Genomic DNA, 21,390 nt, shown 5'->3' on the forward strand with positions numbered 1-21,390 from the left:
CCTCAATCCACCTCACCAAACTTGGTTTTGGACAAGACAACTCTCGTCCCCTGGGGTTATACTTCCGAGACACCACCATGCGTGGTGCCATCTTGTTAGCTGGTACTAAGTTACTGTAACTGGAAATGCAGAGTCCTGCTCTAAGACCTGTACAGTGAATCTGACGTTCATCCTCTTGGTACGAACACGAACTCTCTCTGACCAGTCACAGTCTCCAACCTTATCCGGCACACACTCTCGCTGCTGTCCAACGGGTGACAGTCAACACCCAACTGCAAGACTACCGACTGCCACATCGTCAGGGTGCGCCACCGGGCCAGCGCCCAGCACCACACGACGGAAGTGCACACGGAGGTCAACTCTGAGATCAAGGCCTATTTTGGCACCTTCTTAGCTTCATCCTTTTCTAATTCATCTGTGATGAAGCCCTAAAATGAACACTGCCGTGTAAGGCTCTTCAGACACACATGTGACGGTTCGGTCAAACCTTTCACGGTTTGCACAGGATATGACGTGGTGTGCATTTCCAGGCTTGTGGCTGGGCAAATCGGACAGTTACACATAACGTTTCCATGTCCCACAGACGTATGGAGTCTATAGGTGAAATGTGCATCAGGCAGTTAAAACTTAAAATTTGTTTTCTTTAACTTTGCAGAGTCAAAGGAAAATAAGCTCAGCCTGATTTAGCTAAAGAGGTGCCTTAGTGCAGCGAGGTATTTCTATCTGAATGAACAGCCTCTACACTCAGACCTGCACAAACCAAAACACATATCCACTTACACACATCCATACACAGTGTTCATAAACGGGCACAATTTCCACAGACGTTACCATATTTACACAGAACTCATACACGTTTAGAAAATACAGCACGTGGAGAATGCACAGACAAACACACACGTGCACACATGCGTGCACACACACAGATGCTGCTTAAACTCAGAGTAGATGTATTAAGACAACAGGAAATTGTATTTACGCAGAGGGCTAAATCTGGATAATTCAAGCAAAGGGTATTTTTTTTTTTTAACTCTCAGTATAAATTATCCGATTGGCTGATTCTACACAGCCCCAAATTCTTCATTTTATTTTTATAACCTCTGGTTTTGCTTTGGCTTTTTTGAAAGGCTACTATTTACTCAGGGCGCACACAGAGATTGTGTGCACACCTTAACGAGGAACGGTAGCCACACACACACACACACACACACACACACACACACACACAGATGAAACGTGTGGTGTAGACCTTAAGGCTATTCACCATCACACAGGAAGCTAAAGCCCCTTACACTTTCCTGACCATCCAAGAGACAGCAATTACCCCAGATTATCAGACCAACAATGACACGCCGTGTAGAGAGAGACACTGAGCCAACTCTACAACCCAAAGACTGGCATATTCAAGTACACTTAGGACATTAATAGCAATTTACGTGCCATCACTGAGACAAAGCCACAAAGGCTCCACTGGCAGCCTCTTATTTTGAAGCCTATTATTTGTGGGACTTACAGGCTATAATCACAACAGAAACTTTCAAAACCCTTATCTTCCGTGACGCACCAAATCTATTTCAGAGTCATAATTGCTATGTCACCAGAGAGTTTGCTGCTTAATGCACTCAAATGTCATTTAGTGTTTGCAGGGTCATTACAGCTAACAGAAGGGTGGGGAAGGGGGGGATGTGGTGGGAGGCTGCGGGGAGAATGCAGACGGAGAATGTTGAGGGGAATGTGATAGAATGGGGCACTAATATATTTAGGGGAGGATACTGTTTTGAGAATTCCACTTATCGACCAAATGAGAGCAACAGCTTAAAAACTATCCATGGACCTAAGAATTCAGAATTCAGGTGCCACCATCCCAGAGATCTTTCATGGAGGCTGGGGAATGGCCTCTCTTACTCTGGGATTTTCAACCAGGTGTCACAGTGGGTTGATTTTTTTTTTTTTTTAATTTTCATTTGTTTTCCTTCCACATTGTCCCAGAAACCTCTGCACTGGGGATCTTCCATTGGTGCTGCGGGCTCGGGAGCCTGGCCTGGCTCTTCTGTACGTGTTCTGCTGTGGAGCGAGAAGGGCAGAGGGGAACGGTGCCTGTGAGGTGTCAAAATTCAGCAGCAAAGAAGAATGTGCTCCCTCACAGGTGGCCGAAGAAGATACCAGGAGGCTGATACAGCAGCCAAACTACCAGAAAACATCACGTCACTCAGAAGACCATTTTCTAGACCTAACATACAGTGCTAAGAATGCTTGTTAATGTATGTTGCTTGCTTTCTTTATCCTGGCTACAAACTAGCCAAGGACAAACTTGGCAACTCCTGAATTCCGGCACAGGGTAAATTGTCAAGGACATTTTTGATTGATGAACGTATCTCTAGGTTTTCAAAGAAAACCCTTAGGTTCTGTTTTTTAGCCCTGAGTTTTTTCATAGGCTAGAAATACAGAAAATGTTAAGTGAATTCAGATTGCATGGTTAATTTTTTTTTTTTTGGAAGATCAATACCAGTATTATAGACCTGCCTTTAGTTTTCCTAGGATAAAAAAATCCACCTTTCACACTGAGAACTTTCTACAGAAACAGACAGAACAAGACCTTTTTCCACACTGAGAAATAAGAGTTTTCTCTGTATTGTCTACATGTGGGCAAACTGCAGGATGGAATAAACCTTACTGTATAAAAAGTTCTTAGAAATTACTGGAAAAGAGGAACATTTCAAGAATACGTATAGAAGTCTAGCAAACACATGAAAAATGTTCGATCCCACTAGTAATCAGAGATACAAATTAAATTAAAATAAAAAAGAGAACCCATTTTATAGTTTGATAATTGACAAAGATTAAAAATACTGCTAAGACACTATTCCTGAGAGTGAGGAAGTGGGAATGATCGTGAACTGCTGGTGGCAACCATGTGTTCGTACAAGTTGCCAGAAGATACGTTTGCCTTACATCGCAAAAGCCTTAGTCTATCTAGTTCATAGCCTTTAATCCAGCAATTTCATCTCTAGGAATTTACTCAAGGAAATAACAGAACATGTACACTGAGTTTTCTGTACTGTGATGTTTACCATAGTGTTTTTAATAATAGTAAAACAAACAAACCACCCCCAAAACAAGAAAGCAGCTTAAGTATTCCATCCTGGAGACTGATTAAGTAAATTATGGACTTTCCCTATACCATGCTTCTGTGCAGTTATTAAAGTTATGTTTGAGAAGAATGTTTAATGATATGGAAAATATTCATAATATATTTTTAGTAAAATAAGTAGGTGACAAAATGATATGTTCGATATGATCATAGCTCTTTTACGCCCACACAAATCACACTTACAGAACGCGAGAAGGCTGGAGAGCAAAAAGCTAGCAGTAACTTCCTTCTGTGTGATTTCCCTGCATTCTGCACGTTTCCTATGTTAAATATTAATTTATAATCAGAAAATAAAAAGTGAATGTAGAATTCAGACAAAGCGTATGCGGGAAAGTCCACATCTGATTTAGGTCTTTGTCTTGTGTGTTTGAAAGGTCGTGGCCAACCTCCAGAGCTCACTGGAAAACGATCCGGGGCAATCAATGGTCAAATACAGGTATGAGGTCTTTCTTAGATGGAGGCAACTGAGACTCTAGAGAAGAGAAGCCTAGAGAAGAGAAAGTTAGCAAATGATTTCCAAACTCTCTTCAAAATATAACTACCTGTAAAGAATGTTTCAGCTGTTTTTCCCTTGCCACAAAAAAATAAGGTCAAAGACGGTGAAACACAGCAATCAGCTTAGATGAGATGCAGAGCTGCTGGAGAATCTCCTTTTTATTTTCCCTGCCCTCATGCCCAATGCAGTAACTGGGTAATAACAGATTCCAAGAAAATGCCTGCCGATCGAATGAGTGAATGAGTGAGTGAATGAACTCTAGCTCAAACTCAAGGCCACAGAGACAACATCTGCTCCAGGAAAACGTATGGGAAAGACAAGGAAGGGCAGCATTACTCATCGAATATCTACACATAAAAGACGTAGGGTGTGAGTTGGTGAAGATTGTAGGGTACGAGGAACAGAAGTTGGAGGTAGAGAACGCATACCAAGCTGTGATACATGGAAAGAAAAAGAAGAGGAAGAAAAAATCCATTCTTTTGTGGGAGAGCCTCTCTGGACAATGCGTACATTTGCAGGGGGTTCTAGGCAGGCAGAAAATCCAGCCAGAAGTCGGCTTGCTGGTTTAAAAATAAATTAGCAAAAAATAAAAGGAAAGGAAAGAAAAGAGTAAGCTCTTGACTACAGGTTCAAGTGGGCTCAGTGCAAAAAGCATGCATTAAGCACCTACTATGTACCAGGCCTGAACTAAAGGCTGAGATACAAAACTAGGGTCCTTCTGTTCAGAAACCAAGGGGCCTAGAAAGAAAGTAAAAACAACCAGAAAAGGACTCCTATTCCAACCCAGCGTGCTAGGTACTATGCAGGTGCAGTCTGCAGGGACTAGGAAGTACTTCTAGAAGATAATCCTGCACTACATCTTATAAACTGAGTGGGATTGTGAGATGCTTGCTGTTACCATGGGTTCTGGGCTATGGATTCTATTGCTTAAGAATTTTAATCACCAGGAATTGCCTCTAGGAAAGGCCAAGCTCAGTAGGACAAGATGTGGAGAGAACCAACATGTACAGCACCAGAAGCTTCCAGAACCCATGGTCCAGGCTAGGTAGTTGGTGAACTTCAAGAGCAAAAATCATCACACTAGACAAGGAATGCCAATGGATATCTGCAGGTCTGTTTTGTTCACCTTTAATTTTATTGTTGTTCTCATGCCTGGTTTTACCCCCCTCTGAACGGTTTTTTTTTTTTTTTTTGGACATTTTTTAAAATGCCCCGATTGTTTTAAGAAACTTGAATTAAATAAGATAATGCATATAAAGTGCCTAGCACACAAGAAGTCAGTAAGTGTTAGTTATTAATACAATTATTAAATGTCATTTTAGCCTGTTAATTTTCTATCCTTATTGTGTTTCAATTGTTCTTTAATTTACTGCTTTATACCACTTCCTTATTTTATTACTACTTGATCTGTTTTATAATCTTTGTATGTTCTTAGTTGATGTTATTTATTTTACCCATTCACCCTAGCTTATTTTATGCTTTTACTCTTCTGTTTAGTAATTGTGTGTCCTAATTGCTTTTAACCTTCACTTTGCTGCTTTACACACAATTTCCTCATCCTCCTGCCATTCTTTTTTTTTTTTTTTTTAAGATTTTATTTATTTATTCGACAGAGATAGAGACAGCCAGCGAGAGAGGGAAACACAAGCAGGGGGAGTGGGAGAGGGAGAAGCAGGCTCATAGTGGAGGAGCCTGATGTGGGGCTCGATCCCAGAACGCTGGGATCACGCCGAGCCGAAGGCAGACGCTTAACTGCTGTGCCATCCAGGCACCCCTCCTGCCATTCTTATCCTCCTTTTTGCTTCCTCGTAGTTCATTAGTAAACTCTTCTTCCAGATTCCATTTCTCTTCTCTCCCAGCTCTTTTTATCTAAAATGTTTATTATGGAAGTACAGTTGACACATTTCCTAGCTTTTTTATATTTAATATGTGTCACTCTTTTTTTATATTTAGTTTTTAAAATTTTATTCATACTATATTACCCTTGCATTTTGTTACATTTACTCTTTTATTTAGTTTTTTAAAGATTTTATTTATTTATTTGAGAGAGACAGCGAGAGCGTGCGAGCTGGAGGAAGAGGGAGAGAGAATCTGATGTAGACTTGGTGTTGAGTGAAGAGCCTCACAATGGTGAGATCGCAAGCTGAGCTGAAACCCTGAAACCAAGCGTTGGCCACTTAACCTGCTGAGTCACCCAGCTGCCCCATTATATTTAGTCTTTCAATGGATTAAAAATGCCAAGTGTTCAGTGTCAACAAATAGGAGGGACCATCTCGGTAGAGGTCCTGCCCAGCGAAGCGAGGTGGTCCCTTTGGTTGGTCTGGGAGAAGCTGTGACTTCTGTGGTTGATACCCCGGTTTCTTCAATGCTAACCTTCCTTCCCTAAAACCACTATTTCACATGGGTAAGCTATTAAGTAAATAAGCAAAATTTTCCTCTTCTTCCATTTTACTGTCCCCAAACTAAAAAAAAAAAAAAAAAAAAAAAGATTTCTCTTGACTTCACATGGAGATTCCTCAGACAGCCTTGCTGTGTATTTTAACAAACCAACTAATTTCTCCATCAAGAGACACCGGATCTAAAATTCCTCCTCTCTCTTTCATCTTGTCACTGGGTCCTTGGCTAAGTTGGTTAACCAAACAGGACACAGCAGTGATGTTAGTGGAGGCTATATCCAGGGAAGGGCTTTCTATGTAATTTTTAGATTTAATTTTAAGAAGAGAACCCACTGGTCTTAAGCATTCTATATGCTACCCCAAAAGGATACATAATGCAATAGTCATATGTGAGTTCTCACAGTTCTTTTCCCTATCGGCCAGGCTCTAAAATATTTATCAACAGGAAACATAACAGATTCTCTTAGTGTAAGGGTCTTACCAAGTCCCTTTACTTAACATAAGAACTAGATGTTCAAGGCTCCTTCTGGACAAAGGGAGAGAACAGAGGCTTTGGAGTCAGACTTGGCTGGGTCCACATCGTGGCTCTATGCCTTTCTGCCTCTTTAATCTTGAGTAAACTACTTAATTTCTGAGTCTCTGTTTTTCTCATCCATAAAATGGAGAAGAGAGTGTTAATAAAAACACTGGAGTAGGGGACGCCTGGGTGGCTCAGTCAGTTAAGCGTCCAACTCTTGATTTCGGCTCAGGTCACAATCTCGTGGTCATGAGATTGAGCCCCACGTCAGGCTCCGTGCTCAGAAGGGAGTCTGCTGGAGATTCTCTCTCTCCCTCTCCTGCTGCCCCTCCTGCTTGTGCACACTCTCTCTCAAATAAATCTTACAAAAAAAAAAAGAAAAGAAAAAACAAACACTGGACTATACTAGGATACACGCTAAATGTCATGAGTTAGTATTCTTAGTGTGGATATTGGTAGAAGCTCAGGTTTGCCTCAGAACTTTCCACATGGAGTTATCTGCACCTTTGTTCTCTTGCCCCTCGAAAAGGGCACTGTGTTTAGTGACACTGGGGTCTCTCTATGACTCCCAGCTCTGGCAGAGACAGGCCTGGCGCGTCTCTCCTTAGAACCTCTCCCTCTTCGATTATCCCCTTAGTCTAGGGGTTGGCTGAAGATGGGCTTGCACACTCCCATGACAGATCACTTCTCTAAGGAGGAACAAAGTATAAGTTTGGATAGGTGTGTGGCTTTGAAAAATAATAGGTTTATATAATTTGGGGGAGAGGCTTCAGAACTGGACTTTAAGCTAAAGGGGACTAGAGAAGAAAAGGGAGAAAAAGAAGATGAAAGAGGGCGGATGTAATATCTTCTAAGTGACGAAATCCACTCTAATTTTTAAATATCATTAGTATCTACTTTGATGTATTTCAAAAGTTCTTATTATGGCAAAGGGAACACAAGTCCCTTTAACAGCAGTTATTTCAAGTCAGAACTGGAGGCCAGTGTAGAATAAAGCATCTGACTCGCTATGCAACAGACTTTCTAGCAGTCTGGCTCTCAGATCGAGCGAGGAGGTGAGTGGCGGTGGGGGGTAGGGGGGACATCCGACTGCTTAGAAAAGGACAGATTACTTTGTGGACAACTTTGTGCTCTGTCCTTTCTTTTCCTTTGTTTTCATTTTTGCAAACTATGAGACGGGTAGACACAAGGAGGTGAAGGATAGTAAACTTTCCGAAGTGTATGACATTGGTCAAAACTCAAAAAAACGTACACCTAACCATCCGTATGCTTAACTGCATAAAATTCTACTTTGGAAGAGAAAGAAAACTGTGAACAAATATTGAATACTAGTTAATGACACACATACCAGTAATGTTTATTCAGGTGACCCTGGACTGCTGTCAATGTACTTTTACATTTTACTTTGAAATGCATCAGGAAAGCAAGCTGGCTTGGCAAAGGACAGAAGGACGCAGATATGGGTAGACGTAGGACGAAATATGGATGCCAGAACGTAGGTGGTAGGCAGTGGTTTCACTGTGAAATTCTCCCAACTCTTCTGTATGTTGGAAAAATTTTAAAATAAAACACTGGAAAAAAAATTTAAAAGTAGTACCCTTCCTACAAAGAACCCCCCAAAAAACCACATAATTCCTTCTGTTAGGTAAGCCCTAAGCAGCGTTTAAATGTGCTTCTCGCCAGAGCAGAGCTTCTCAAACCAAACGTGCTTAGAAATCACCAGGGGATCTGACTAAAGCACAGACTCAGATTTAATAGTCTTGGTGGGGCCTGCTCACAAGCTCCCAGGCGATGCCGATGTGGCTGATCCATGGCCACGCTTGGACTAGGCTAGCAGGTCGGGGGTTGGGAACAGCTAAGCAGTGGCTGCCAGCAAAGGCTCTGGGAACCTGGGAAATCTGAACCAGAGACGGGACCTCTTACAAGCTCCAAACAGTTTTTAGATGTAAAGAAAGGGTTCAAGATGAGTTCAAAGACATGTCCGGCTTAGGCTTGAAAATTATTAGGTTAGATGAATGAATGGCTGACAGCGTTGGCAATTACTGCAAATAGAACCACAATAAATGTGGCATTTACATATTTATATTTTAAGCCTTCCTCCATATTCTTTCATGGTTTGAAGCAGATGATTATGCTAATCTCAGTTACCTTCCTGCACACAGTTAATTTTTAATAAAGAGTTCTCTTTACTTTAGGAAAGGCTGATTTAGGCAGAAAGCATGTTTCTCTGTGGTCTGTGTTAGGAAGTTTGCTTGTTTTCACAGCATGGCCACAGCATCAATGCGATCGTCCCATGTTTGGTGGCCCCTACATGGCTGGCAGGGCATTTAGAGCGGCACTGTGCAACATGGCGGCCACTCGCCATGTGTGGCTCTTTAAATTCCAATTAACTCAAATTAGAAACAGTTACAAATTTGGTTTTTCAGTCACACTACTCACATTTCAAGTGCTCAGCAGCCATGTGTGGCTAATGGTTAACTTATTGGCCAGCACTAAAATAGAACATTTCCATCAGTGTAAAAAGTTCTTTTGGACAGCATGCTTCTACAAGGAAAGACTAGTTTTTGGCACGGTTACTTGTAAAATTCCTAAAAGAACTGCAAATGTCAATCCATGTTTCTAAGTCATTCACATTTTTAGTTGATAGGAATAGGATTACATATGTAAATTCCTTTCACAATGGCCATTCCCAAAATTCTTTAAAAAATAATATCATTTTGGCTATATTGGGTGGTATAGGCCTTCTGTTTCAGAGAAGCAGGGATGGAATGAGATAACCCAGCCTTTCTAGCCCTCTGTGACTCTACCAAACGCCAAACCATGTCTTACTGACATCTGTGTGACCCATGATGGATATTAGAAGGTCATCAAGAAACGTTTGTTTAATAAAGCATTTATTCATTTATTTACTTATCTGGTCAGCTGTTCCAGACTCAAATTGGTCCCGCCTTCTGTCTTATTTCTCAATCAAACTGGAGAATAGAAACACTTTGTGTTTAGAGATATGGAAAAGAATTTCTCCCAACTCAGAGTCAGAGGTAAGCAGAGAGTTTTTTTAAAGTAACAAATTTTAAAACAACAATTGGATTTTCTAAGACAGAGGTCTAACATGTTATCTGAAAACAAGCTAAGAACATGGAACTCCTTCCCAGAAGGCAAGAAGCCATCAGCAGAAATCGATGCCAACGTTTCCCACAATTAAATTCAGCTGATTTAATTAGCTTAATATTTACTGAGGTCTAGAGGGGCCGTGCCACTTTCAGGAGCAACTACAAAAACAAACTGCCCTTTTGAGGTTGTGAAATTTTTCTTCATAGAGCAGAAGGCGGGATCGACTTGAGTGTGGAACATCTGACCAGATCCTCGCCCAAGGAGAGTGTGGCTGCAGGGCCAAACCTGGGCCCAACAGGGCAGGGTGCTATAAAATACCAACCCCAGTGAAAACAGCATGATGTACAATTATCATCTCACAGATGGGACTCTTTTCAAGGAGACAAATTTCTCTTTAATTTATAGCTTTGAACTATTTCCCTTCCTGTTGTAGTTTCCTGGAAATGGGAAAACATCAAGTTTCATAAGCAGAATATGATACTGGACAAGGCCATAGATATCTAGTTCAGTTGTCTTTTGAGAGTTCAGGAAACTGAGTCCTATTAATAATGGGAAAGTGATTTGTCCACTGTCACATGGGCAAAAAGTAGCAGAAATGGAATATGGACGTGTATGCACACAGCCACACATGCACTATGAATGTGATCACACCTGGAGTGATTGCATCACTAGGTTTGAGATTAACCAAGTTCTTTGTGACTGTCTCTACAAAGGGATAAGGAGTCGTCACAGAAGGGTGTGTATTCTTGGAAGCCCACAGTATGGCTTTTTGTGGGGGGAGGAGGGTAGATTTCTCAAACTACTGCTGGTTGGTTTTGACTTCCTCTCTTCTGCTGTGTAACTCACTTCCAGGTTTCCTCCTAAACTTCAGAGTTGATTGGCTCCCTTGTTTGAGTCTTCCAAGAACAGGGAACCTGATCACAAAGTGCTGAATGAGACTGAAAACTGAAACAAGTGCTGATTGGCACCAGGATTTTACATTACATCATCTCAGGTCCAGGCTTTCCCTAACCTGATCTGGATATAAGAGGACATCGCCTCCTTCCCCAGGTCAAAAATACTATGGATGGCTGATTTATTGAACGGATGGATGGATGGGTGGATGGATGAATACATGAACACATGAATGCATGAGTGTATCAAGATGCCATTGGATGATGTGGCCTCATTTGTTTTCTGTACCTTGAAGGACTTTCACGTGGCCGCTGGGGAAAAACAACGGATTACATAAGAAAGTATAGTATTGAGATCTTTTTTTTTTGCTTCTCCAACTATTGTGAGCTCAAAATAAAATGCTTTTCTGTTCTCAGATGCTGAGTTGATATGATATTAAGTTTTAAAAGCTCCATCAAGGAAGAAGCTTAAGGGGCTTCCTCCACTCCCTTTTGACTCTGCCATAAAGGAAAGCCAGGCTGGAAGCTTCTGGGATGCAAGAGTCTGTCTACATCATTCCTGCCATCTTCAAACCTCCAGATTTGGTTCACCATGTTCAGACCTGTTGATTCTCATCACTCCCTCTACCCCTCCAGCCTGGGACTGTTCACAAGTCCCCAGCCGCAGCGTTGGGAGGCACTGGAAGGCAGCTAACTGGGGAGCAGATCTGGACATATTTTCATACCTTCGAATTTTGAATTCCACTTGGCAAAATAGAAGAATTAAAACTTCATATAATTAAAATGTGCTTTTAAAGATTTGCATATGAATTTTAATTATCATTCTAACTTCCCAATCCTACAATTCCACATGTGGCAACATCTTATTAATATATACTTGAAGCAGAAGGAGGTCTCTCAGAAGTAGTTAAGAAAAAATTAAAACGATGGCACATGGCCAAGTATTACCAAGTCACCCTTCTGATATCCAAGCACCTGCAATGTGTTCACGTGAATAGGATGTTATTTTCGTCCTAATGATTTATATGTTATTTTTTTTCTTAATAAATGTCCTTTTTTCCCCTTTGCCTAACATGGGAGAAAAGCAAACCAAAACAAAAATACGGATGCTATGGTTTACAAAGCTAAAAGTTTCATCTCTATTTTTCCACTTCTATAGTTATCACAGAGCAAAACTGATGAGATGCTTTGGTCAGAAACTGACGTTCATGGCACTCTGCCTTTTCACAGAACACTAACACTTTATTTCCATCTTTGCTAAAACTCTTGAATAAGAAACATCTTTTAGGGGTTTCTATTTATGTTTAAGATTGGCTGGAGCAAACGTACTCCCTCAACTCACATTTGAAAATAATTAAAAACAAAGTGTTTGCCCCTGAAGAATTATGCTTTCTGCTACCACGTATCTCTGAGAATTCAAAGGGAAAGGTTGGTGTAATGAAAGCTCTTCCTCCTTCCCATTTAGGACCTCAAGATACAATTGGAGGGGGAAGCAATGGGGTAGACTAGAAGGAATCCCAGAGGCTACGTCTCCCAAAAGAGTTCTCTGGGGAGCACAGTCTGCGATTGAGTCTGATGTCCCTGGAGCTGATGGTGAGAATCCAAGATGGTACTTGTAGATCTCTAGGTCTAGATCGCGATCTCTAGATCTCCACTCTAGAACTATCTAGCTGAAAGGGAACTTAGAGCTTGCTTCTCTAGTAAATTTTATAGATGAAGCAAAAATACAGAGGTGATGCCATTTATCAAAAGAAAAGACACGGGAAGGATTTAAGTTTCCCGATTTCTAGTTCCCTCTACCTCCCATAAGCTTGTCCATGGAGGTTCCAGTCCCACATCTGGCAGAGACAATGTTATACGGCTACATGGATGGTATCCCACAAACAGGTGTGGACACAGGGATTCTTTCAGGACAGGAGGAGTTCCGCAGAATTCAAAGGGATCATCCTCTCGGCAATATTAGCACTACATAACTTCATGTATCTAATGCTGAGCTGAATCAGATTCTCAGAGAATCTGCACCAGCCAAAAAGCTTATTAACTTTTTATAAAAAGGAAGACTTGGGGCACCTGGGTGACTCAGTCAGTTGAGCGTCCAACTCTTGGTTTTGGCTCAGGTCATGATCTTGGGGTCAAGGGATCAAGCCCCGTGTTGGGCTCCATGCTCAGTGGGGTCTGTTTGGGATTTTCTCTCTCTCTCCTTCCTCCTCTGCCTCTCCCCCCCACCACTCTCTCTCTCTCTGTCATAAATAAATACATAAAATCTTTTATAAAAAGAAAGACTTAAACTTTTTTTTTTTTAAGATTTTATTTATTTATTCGACAGAGACAGAGACAGCCAGTGAGAGAGGGAACACAAGCAGGGAGTGGGAGAGGAAGAAGCAGGCTCATAGCGGAGAAGCCTGATGTGGGGCTCGATCCCACAACGCCGGGACCACGCCCTGAGCTGAAGGCAGACGCTTAACTGCTGTGCCACCCAGGTGCCCCGAAAGACTTAAACTTTTTGAATTAGAAACACAATGTATTTGTGCATTAGTAAAGCATTTAAAATAAAAATCATTTCCAGATACTTTATCGTTATATAAGATGTGGCTATTGGTTACTAAATAAATACACTTTCTAAATTCAGTGGAGACTTGCCTTCTGATTTTTTCATCAGTCGACATGTTCTGAGCAACTAATACAGGCATTTAGGAAATATTTAGGAAATATTTGGGCGTGGAAGACATGGAGACCAATTAAGTCTGTTCATGTATCTGTAATGCAAGGGAAGTGTATGTGTGACAAAGCAGAGAGAAGCAGGGAAGAAGGGTATGGGAGGATAGCCCGGACAGCCAGGAGGAACTGGCTGTGGGAGCAAAAGTATGATTTTGAGAGTGGGGAGGCATGGGAACGAAGGACATTTACGTAGATGGCAGCCAGGTGCAAACATAAGGGGGATGTGCACAACCAGGTAAGGATGAACTGAACGTGTTGCCTGGCACCCAAAATTTACCTGGATGTCAGGAGGGTGAGGTGGAAGGGCAGGTAGATCGGGACCAGGGTGTGGGAGACTCTGGCATCAGACTTGGGGTTTGAGCTTGCTTAGACAGGCAACAGACAGATGCTGGTGACTTCTGGGCAAGGAATGCCTGAATTCAGAGGGTGTGTGCAGGAGAAAGGAGACACTCTTCAGTAACAGTAATGAGAAAATGATCACAATGGCCAAGCCGAGGAACTATTCTAGAAGGAGGACAGTGGCAGTGAGAAAGGAAAGAGGAGAAAGAACACAAGAGCTGAGTGATCTAGGTCCGTCTGATTGACAGAGAAGTGGAATACCCCCCCCCCCCCCCCCCCCNCCCCCCCCCCCCCGCCAATTACTCAGAGCTACTCTAGCCTGGAAAAGTACTGCCCATTGTCATCTGAGAGCACAAAGGACTTATGGATGTGTAATGTAACACTCGCCGTCGCTAAGGAAGGGGGTGTTTAAGACTTGCACAACTCTACATCCTTGTTGAAAGTGTATCTTTCCATCAGGAGAGAAAAAAGTGACAACCGTGTCCTAACCAACGCTCACTAGGAACTGCCGACTGTGAAACCCGCTCACACAAGAGGAGAAAAAAGGTCGAATTAGAAAGCTACTGCTCATAACATTTCATACTGTATATTTCATACTGGAACCACTTCCGCTTTGCCAATCTCTTGCCTACTTATTTTCTCATTTTCCCTAAAGCAGCCCTTGAGGTACTGAGGGTGGGAATTACTGGCTCCGTTTTATGGACGAGAGGTACGATGCCTGCCCAGGGACACACGAGAGTGACCAGGACCAGAGTCTCCCAGCCCTTCCCGACCTTCCACGCCTTCACCACGTGGGCTCAGTGAAAGGCAAGTAAGTGGTCTGAACTTTCTGGGATTTAAAATAGACACTGGCTGGATAAGATATGGGTGCTATGAAAACCCAGCCAGGGGAGCAGATAAAGGCTGCCCAGAAAATGTCCTCCACCAAGTGAAACACAATCCAGAGTCCAGCTGGGAATTCCATTGCTGCCTTGGGTTTAGGAACTGTTTATTTTTATTTCTTGGCTCAAACCTTTCATTCCTGCCCTTGTCTCTTCTCGTCTCCCTCCTTCCCTCTCTCTTTCTTCTCCTGGCAGCCACAGCCCCACTCCACACATGCACACGAGTCCGCGTTGAACACCAGTGTCTAAAAACACAGCTTGCTCTAACAAGCTTCGTCTCCTGCAGGTGGCACAATTTAAAAATTTAAAACGGACACTCAAGGAACATATCATACCACGATCAGCCTTTGAATCATTTACCCTGCTTATAAAAGACCCAGAAATAAAATAAACACAGTTCCCAGGGAAGAAAAAAATGAACACACAATGAGAGACTCCTTCGAGTGGCATTTTCAAGCCCAGTTTCTGTGGTAAGCTTATGTAATCAGACATAATTGTCTGCATATGTCTGGTTACACTCTTTCAGAAATGGTTCCCAGTCCACCCGATAGCATCAGAGGGGTCAGTGTTGACCCCCCAGAGTCTGAGTCCACCGTCTTCTGCACTACCCAGTTAGGAAGAAGGATGTCACAGCACCCACTCACATAGACTTTCTGCAGCTCATGTTCTCGTCCCCACACTCTGGTACTTTCCTCATGTTCCTGTTTTCCACTCATACAGAGCAAAGCTTCTTCTGGAAAAATCTTTTGAGATAGAAGATGTATGTCAAAAAGACTCAAAAACGCATAAATGCATATGTGCTTGACACCCCCTCCCCTGCCCAAGCACACACACAGACAAGCACAGAGCAACCTCATTCGTCCGGGGTCCGTTTTTGAGAACATAGTTCTCCACCACAGTATCTTGGGTTTTTCTAGGCAGGTTTCCAGCAAGTCAGCCATTAACATGGTAATTATAATTAGCATAAACACAAGAAGAGAAGAATGCCTCTACTCTGGAAATCCTTTCCGGAAAAGTGACATGGTTGCACAGACTACAGTCAACAGGGTCAGCTCTGACCTCCTCCATCTCCTGCCAGAGAGGGATTTGATAAATAGCACACAAATTCAGAGGGGATTCTGCCTAAAGAAGGCAGAAAATAAAGCGCTCCTAATTGGCCGGGGCCTTAAAAAGTCACCAAGACACTTACGACCTGGTACTTGACTCTCTTCTCAGACATCCTGACCGAGTAGCTAGTATGCCATGTTTGAGCTAGCTACGCCACGTTTGAACGCTCTGATAACGGGAAATTCTTGACTTCCAGAGGCAGCCAATCCCTTCGCTGGACAGCTCTGACTGGGAGAAAGGCCCATCAAAGGTCGAAGGGAGGCATGTTTCTCTGAATCTTCTAGTTAGTGCTCCCGTCCTTGCCCCGTTTAGATCACTCATGACGAAGCCAATCTTTCTCACAAATAATACGTCTAAAACTATTAAATATACCACCCACATTTTCTCTTTTATGGGCTAAGAATTCCTGATTCTTCCAACCATTCCTTGTGATGAACCTGCTGGTATTCTTGTTGATTCCTTCCGGTCTCGCCTTAGTCATGTCTGATTTGACCAATGCAGGGTCAAAGGAGCCCTCGCCTCCCCCACTGCAGACACTATACGTCAGTTAGCGTAGACTAGGAGGACATTAACACATCATGCCTACCTTTCCTTCTTCCCATCCCCAATTCATATGAATCATAACACCAGAAACAGACAACAACAACAACAACAAAAATCATCACCGTTCATCAACCATAGTTTTCTTGGATAGTTCTGAGCCGATGGTTCTACTGGAGCCTCCTGCGACCTCTGAAAGCCCAGGAAATGACCCCTGATCTAAAAAACAGCCTCCTTTTCCAGGCTGCCTCTTGCCCTCGCTTGCTGTCACCGCTGCTGAGATAGCGGACGATTGATCTGAGAAATCAAGTTGGATTGCTGTCCCAAATCTACATTCGGTTCTCCTTGTGTCTGTCTGATCGATTTCACTCTGTGCGACACAGCTTGTCGCTATGAATTTTCATGCTAGTCAGAAGCCGCCAGCGCGCCCAAGAACGAGGAGAGGATGGTCTGCGCCCCTCCCCAGCCCTTCCACATCCCCAGCCTCTGTGTTCATTTCTTTCTTGTTTTCGTCCTCAGACAGATGGGAGAAAGGTGCTTTTTCAGACCACAGACCTGGATGCAGTGGATTTTGGCTACTGGTTTTCCTGCCCAGGGTCCCCAGGCCCCAGCTTGTGGCGACATTTCCTACCACTGCTGTGCTAGGTGTCACCTGTTTAGCGGCTCCTCTCCGCTGGACGCGAGTGGCCGCAGGTGCCATGCAGACACTGATTGGGTGTGACAGCCCTCGACGCCAGCTGCCTGCGTGAAGCCTGCCCGGTCGCCACTTTTTGTGCAGGGAGAATGCTGCCGATGGCGTGGCCGATACGGAAACGAGAAACTAGGTGACCGTAAAGCTAAGAGAAGTCCTACTAAGTGGCATTCTGAGTCCTATGGCTTTGAAATAATTGGTTATGATAGAATAAAAACAAAGGGTGGGGGAGCCTTGTTTTCTTACACTGATGCCCTGCGGACTGTACATCTGACTGGCTGCGAGTCCGTCACTGTATCCTCCTGTCTGGCTGATAACATGGCGAAGGGTATCCACCTAAACAGATGAACAACAACAGAGAGGAAATTAGTCAGGGAGAGGCAGGGGAAGGCAGGCAGAGCATCATCACGCAGGCTACCGTGCGGGCGGGCCACATTCACACAGTCCTGGCCGAGGCAGCCTTCCCGGGAGGGTCCGCTAGGAGGAGGCCGGCCTCTCTCTCTGCCACATTGGGTTTCCTTTCTGAGCTCAGTCAGCAAGACGGTAACACGGTCAACAAGAGCTGAGATTCCCACCACTGAAACTAACCCCCAGCGCTGCAGGAGACGGCGGGGACTGGGTGACGGGGAGCGGTGAGGGGGGACAGAGTGAGATCCCCCTCCATGGCTGCTCCTCCACTGGGAGCCTGCAGAAGTCCAGCTCCGTCTGGAGGGGGCCTGGGCAGCCGCCTCACACAGAGAGCGGTATGTGACTAACCCTGTCCTTTCCAAGGCTCAGATGACGGCCAGCTGTAGGGTCGCTCTACCGGTCTGACCACGGCTCCTCATCCTTGTCCCTAGGTGTTTCCTGTATCACTGGCCAGGGGTCTCCTCCAGGTGTGAGGTGCTTCCTGTTCCGTATGCGGGGTGGGAGAGCGGGCTAACGGGGCTCAGAACTTCCCTAACCATTCTGACCCAGAGCACTCGACTTCACCCTCTCACAGCAGGCTCCGTGTTGAGACAGTGGGATGGCTTCCTGAGACGTGGTAAAGGCAGGCTGTTCGCTAATGGGCCCAGAGGGTTTACACCACACAACCTGAGTTTTGCTTCCCAACATGGGCTCTGACTCATGACCAGAAACCCAAGTCCCTTGACCTCAAGGATGATTGAGAAGATGAGTTTAGTCAACCTGGCCCGGTGTTTTTAAAGCTTGAAACGGAAACAGGAGATACAAAGGTATTTTCCTACCTATCAATTACCTCCTTATTTGGCAAATATGGAAAATTTCTGGGAAACCCACAAACAAGAGGGAGACCCGCAACTTGAGACAAGGGACTGAACTCCCCTCCTTTCCCTTCAGCGAAGGAAGAATATGCTGGTTCCACGTGCCTGATGGGCCTTGGTCCCCTCGCCTGTGCTTGCTCCTCTCCTGCTTTCCCAGTGCGGCTGACAAGCCAGAGCCAAATGCATTCACAAAGTGGGGACGAGGTTCCCCAAGACCATGGTTGTCTCTGTTTTGGTTTGGTTTTGTCGTTGGCAAGATTTTGCTTCTACATTTCCCTCTCTCTCTCCCCCTTTCTCTCTCCTCCTTTCTCTCTCTCTCTCCCTCTCTCACCCTCTCCCTTGCTCCCTTCCTCTCTCTCTGGACAGAACTTGTAAGTGCCAATATGACCGAGGGCTCTTGGACTCCAATGCATTCACCTGGTGGCACATTGGCTGGGTCCCTACCTGTGACTGCACGTTGGCTCCAACCTGGGCCCCTTGGTAAGAGTCCCCATTGAGTGACTGCACGCCCATGAACAAATCTCCAGAGTTTGACATGTTAAAAGAACTGGAAGAACCTGGAAAGGAAAGAGTGAGGCACCTGAATCACAGAAAGGAAAAGGCTCAACCCCTGCCACTAACAGCCAAGAGGGAGAAGGACATGCAAGGCGACCCCCCCAATCAACACTAAAATGAAAATAACATCAACAGAGTCTGGTTAGTAGCATGAAGAACAGAGCAAGCAATAAAGCGTGCGCATCGTTCATGTTATGGGAAGCCACATCTTCCTGCAAGTTGCCACCAATAGGACTGTGTCCCCTTAACAACCTCAAGCTGGGAAAGGGAATATTTATTTGCATGTATTCTTCTCAACTTAGTCTATTTGAATTGGAAACGGTCTCCAGGACCTCTCTTTCATGCCTGTAAAATTCTAGGGGTTGCCAGGGGACCACAAACTGAAGAATATGGGCTGGTCAATGTTACTTCCCCCACCATGATGGAGCACATGAGTTATTCGGCTGGTTTCCAAATATGCTATTGCCAACCCATCTGCCATCACATGGGAAACAGCCCTGGTGAGGGAGGGTGGGGAGTGCACGAAGGCAGTGCCACACATTAGGGCTGGCCCTGGGATGGGAGTCCACTGACATTCCTGATTTCTAGAAAGAAGGTCAAGCTCCTTGCTGGGTGGCAAGCAGCCCAAGAGAGCCTCAAGGACTGCAAGAAGATGTGAGAATGGTGACTTCTTCCATTGCCACCTGCTACTGTAGAGGAACGTGAAACAGAATATTGGGCCGGGAATTCCGAAGCATGCATGAAATATGAAATGCTAATAATGACACTTATGATAATAAAAGTGGGGGCCTCAAGAAGAGCAGTCAACCACCTGCTTTCACCTCCCAGAGAAGAAGCCTTCTCCCGCATAGTTAGCCTTCAGGCAGCACCCGGGCTGCACTGTGGTAAACCCAGCCCACCCTCAGCCTCAACACAGGGGCGTGGAGAAGCTTCTTATTCTGAAGTCATCGTGCAGCTCAGCGCATTAGGAAAGAAAGCTCAACGTGCAAGGTTTGGTTAAAACATGACGTTAGCCTAGAAAAAGAGAGACCTCAGGGACCCAGGTCAGTTCCACTCTATCTCCAACTCTGTCTTGCTCAAATTGGGCTCTTGTCCTCACATTTCGACAGCCATCATCCGTGTGGGATCACCCAGCAATGATGCCCCAGCTCTGACACTTTCTTATCTCCCAAAATAGGGATCTGCGCTCACCTAGAGGGCTTATCCTGGAGCTCGAGAGAAGGCTTTTCCTGTGCCGTACAAGAATCACTTAACCAGCAACGAATTCTGCGCTCTGCCACTCTGCTCCATGCTGAACTCCTCATAGGATCCTCATACTTGCAAGGAGGGAGCATCTTGAAGAACCAACTGGTTCACTTGGGGAGACCCTCAAGGTAGGAAACTCCTCTGTTTTTCTTTGTTTTGGGGCTGTCCAGCCACACGCAAGAACTAGCTAGCTCTACTGCTACATAAGCTGATCCTCTACTCTCTCTTGTCATGGGAAGAACAGAACACTTTCTTTGGGGGGTGGAGGGAGAACCGAACACCATCCAGAGGACTACGACGTCTCCATAGCTCCACAATATGTCCTATCTCATTGGGTACACATTTCTCCGTTTAGCTTATCTGCATGGAAGTAGAAAACAGGGGTCTTGAGCCAAAGAGGCACAAGGTCTGACCAGGCAGGGCAGCTTGTCCTGGAAGTTTCTTCCAGGAATGTGGTGCCACTCTCCCCAATGCATGGCTGAAGCAGAATGTGGCACAGATCACGGATTCCCATGTTGAGAGACATAATTCCCTGGGCTGCATGTCCTACCTACATCCTCCTCAAACCTTTCTTTTAATTAGAGCTAGAACTGAAATAGTAAGAGCCATTCTATCATCATTGTTACAACACACGCTCACATTTAGATGGCATCAGAACCAGGAACGGTCAGCTCCAGGACCCCAAATTATAACTGTTTATATAATATCAGAATGTTTTGCCCCCCTGAGAGTGTTCAGTTTGATGCCCAGATACTTTCTTTCTCCCCCAATCAAATACCACGTAATAAACCCACACTCCTCATGCCCGGCCGATGGCTTATTGGAAATGAGCACACAGACTGAGAAACGGGAGAAACCCCAAAGGCTGCGCTGGTGCCAAGCAACATGGCGTCCACGGACCCGTGAAGGTGTGGGATGTGCCACTTACAAGGTACACACTGCAATTGACACAGATGATTCAAAAATATATGTGTACAGCTAAACTGTAAATACATATGCTGCCTACTGTACATAGAGATAAATATGCACATATCAATGGCCTCCATGTACAAATGCATTTGAATCAGAGTAATTGCAGGAATCGTCCCTGGGCTCTTGCTTCTGCAGTTCTGGCATTTTGTTGTCTCTGCACAGCCATGTACTACACGACCACGGCTTCTGACGCTCTGGTAAGTATCTAGAGGCAGGGATGGCTCTGAGAAGAGGCCGGGGTCACTAACGCCACAAGAATGCAGACAAAAGCCCACACAAAACTCGAAATAAGGAGGAGAAGACATGTTCTTCAGTGGGCACTGGAGGGGAGAAAAAACTTATCACAGAACGGACAACTTCCTGAGAAGGACGGACTTCCTTGACAAAGATCGAACAGGCTGTCTTGGATTGCCTGGAAGTCTTAAAGAACTCACGTGGAATTACCCGGCTTGCGGAGAAGGTCCGGCAAGACCCTCAGTGGCAGGTGGCTAGAAAGTCATCAGCAATTACCAGAAG

At 44.5% G+C, this 21,390-nt stretch overlaps 1 protein-coding gene across 1 annotated transcript in view; it reads right to left on the reverse strand.

Moving 5' to 3' along the window:
- Positions 1-21,390, reverse strand: part of PBX1 (PBX homeobox 1) — a gene marked incomplete at its 5' end in the record, with an annotated part of 308,555 nt that overhangs the window by 12,182 nt on the left and 274,983 nt on the right. The window contains 2 exons of the mRNA XM_002914169.4: positions 17,087-17,176; positions 18,547-18,659. Of these exons, the coding sequence (XP_002914215.2) occupies positions 17,087-17,176; positions 18,547-18,659 (203 nt within the window). The remainder of the gene's footprint in view (positions 1-17,086; positions 17,177-18,546; positions 18,660-21,390) is intronic.

This window comes from Ailuropoda melanoleuca, chromosome 8, assembly GCF_002007445.2.
Source record: "Ailuropoda melanoleuca isolate Jingjing chromosome 8, ASM200744v2, whole genome shotgun sequence".
Taxonomy (NCBI): domain Eukaryota; kingdom Metazoa; phylum Chordata; class Mammalia; order Carnivora; family Ursidae; genus Ailuropoda; species Ailuropoda melanoleuca.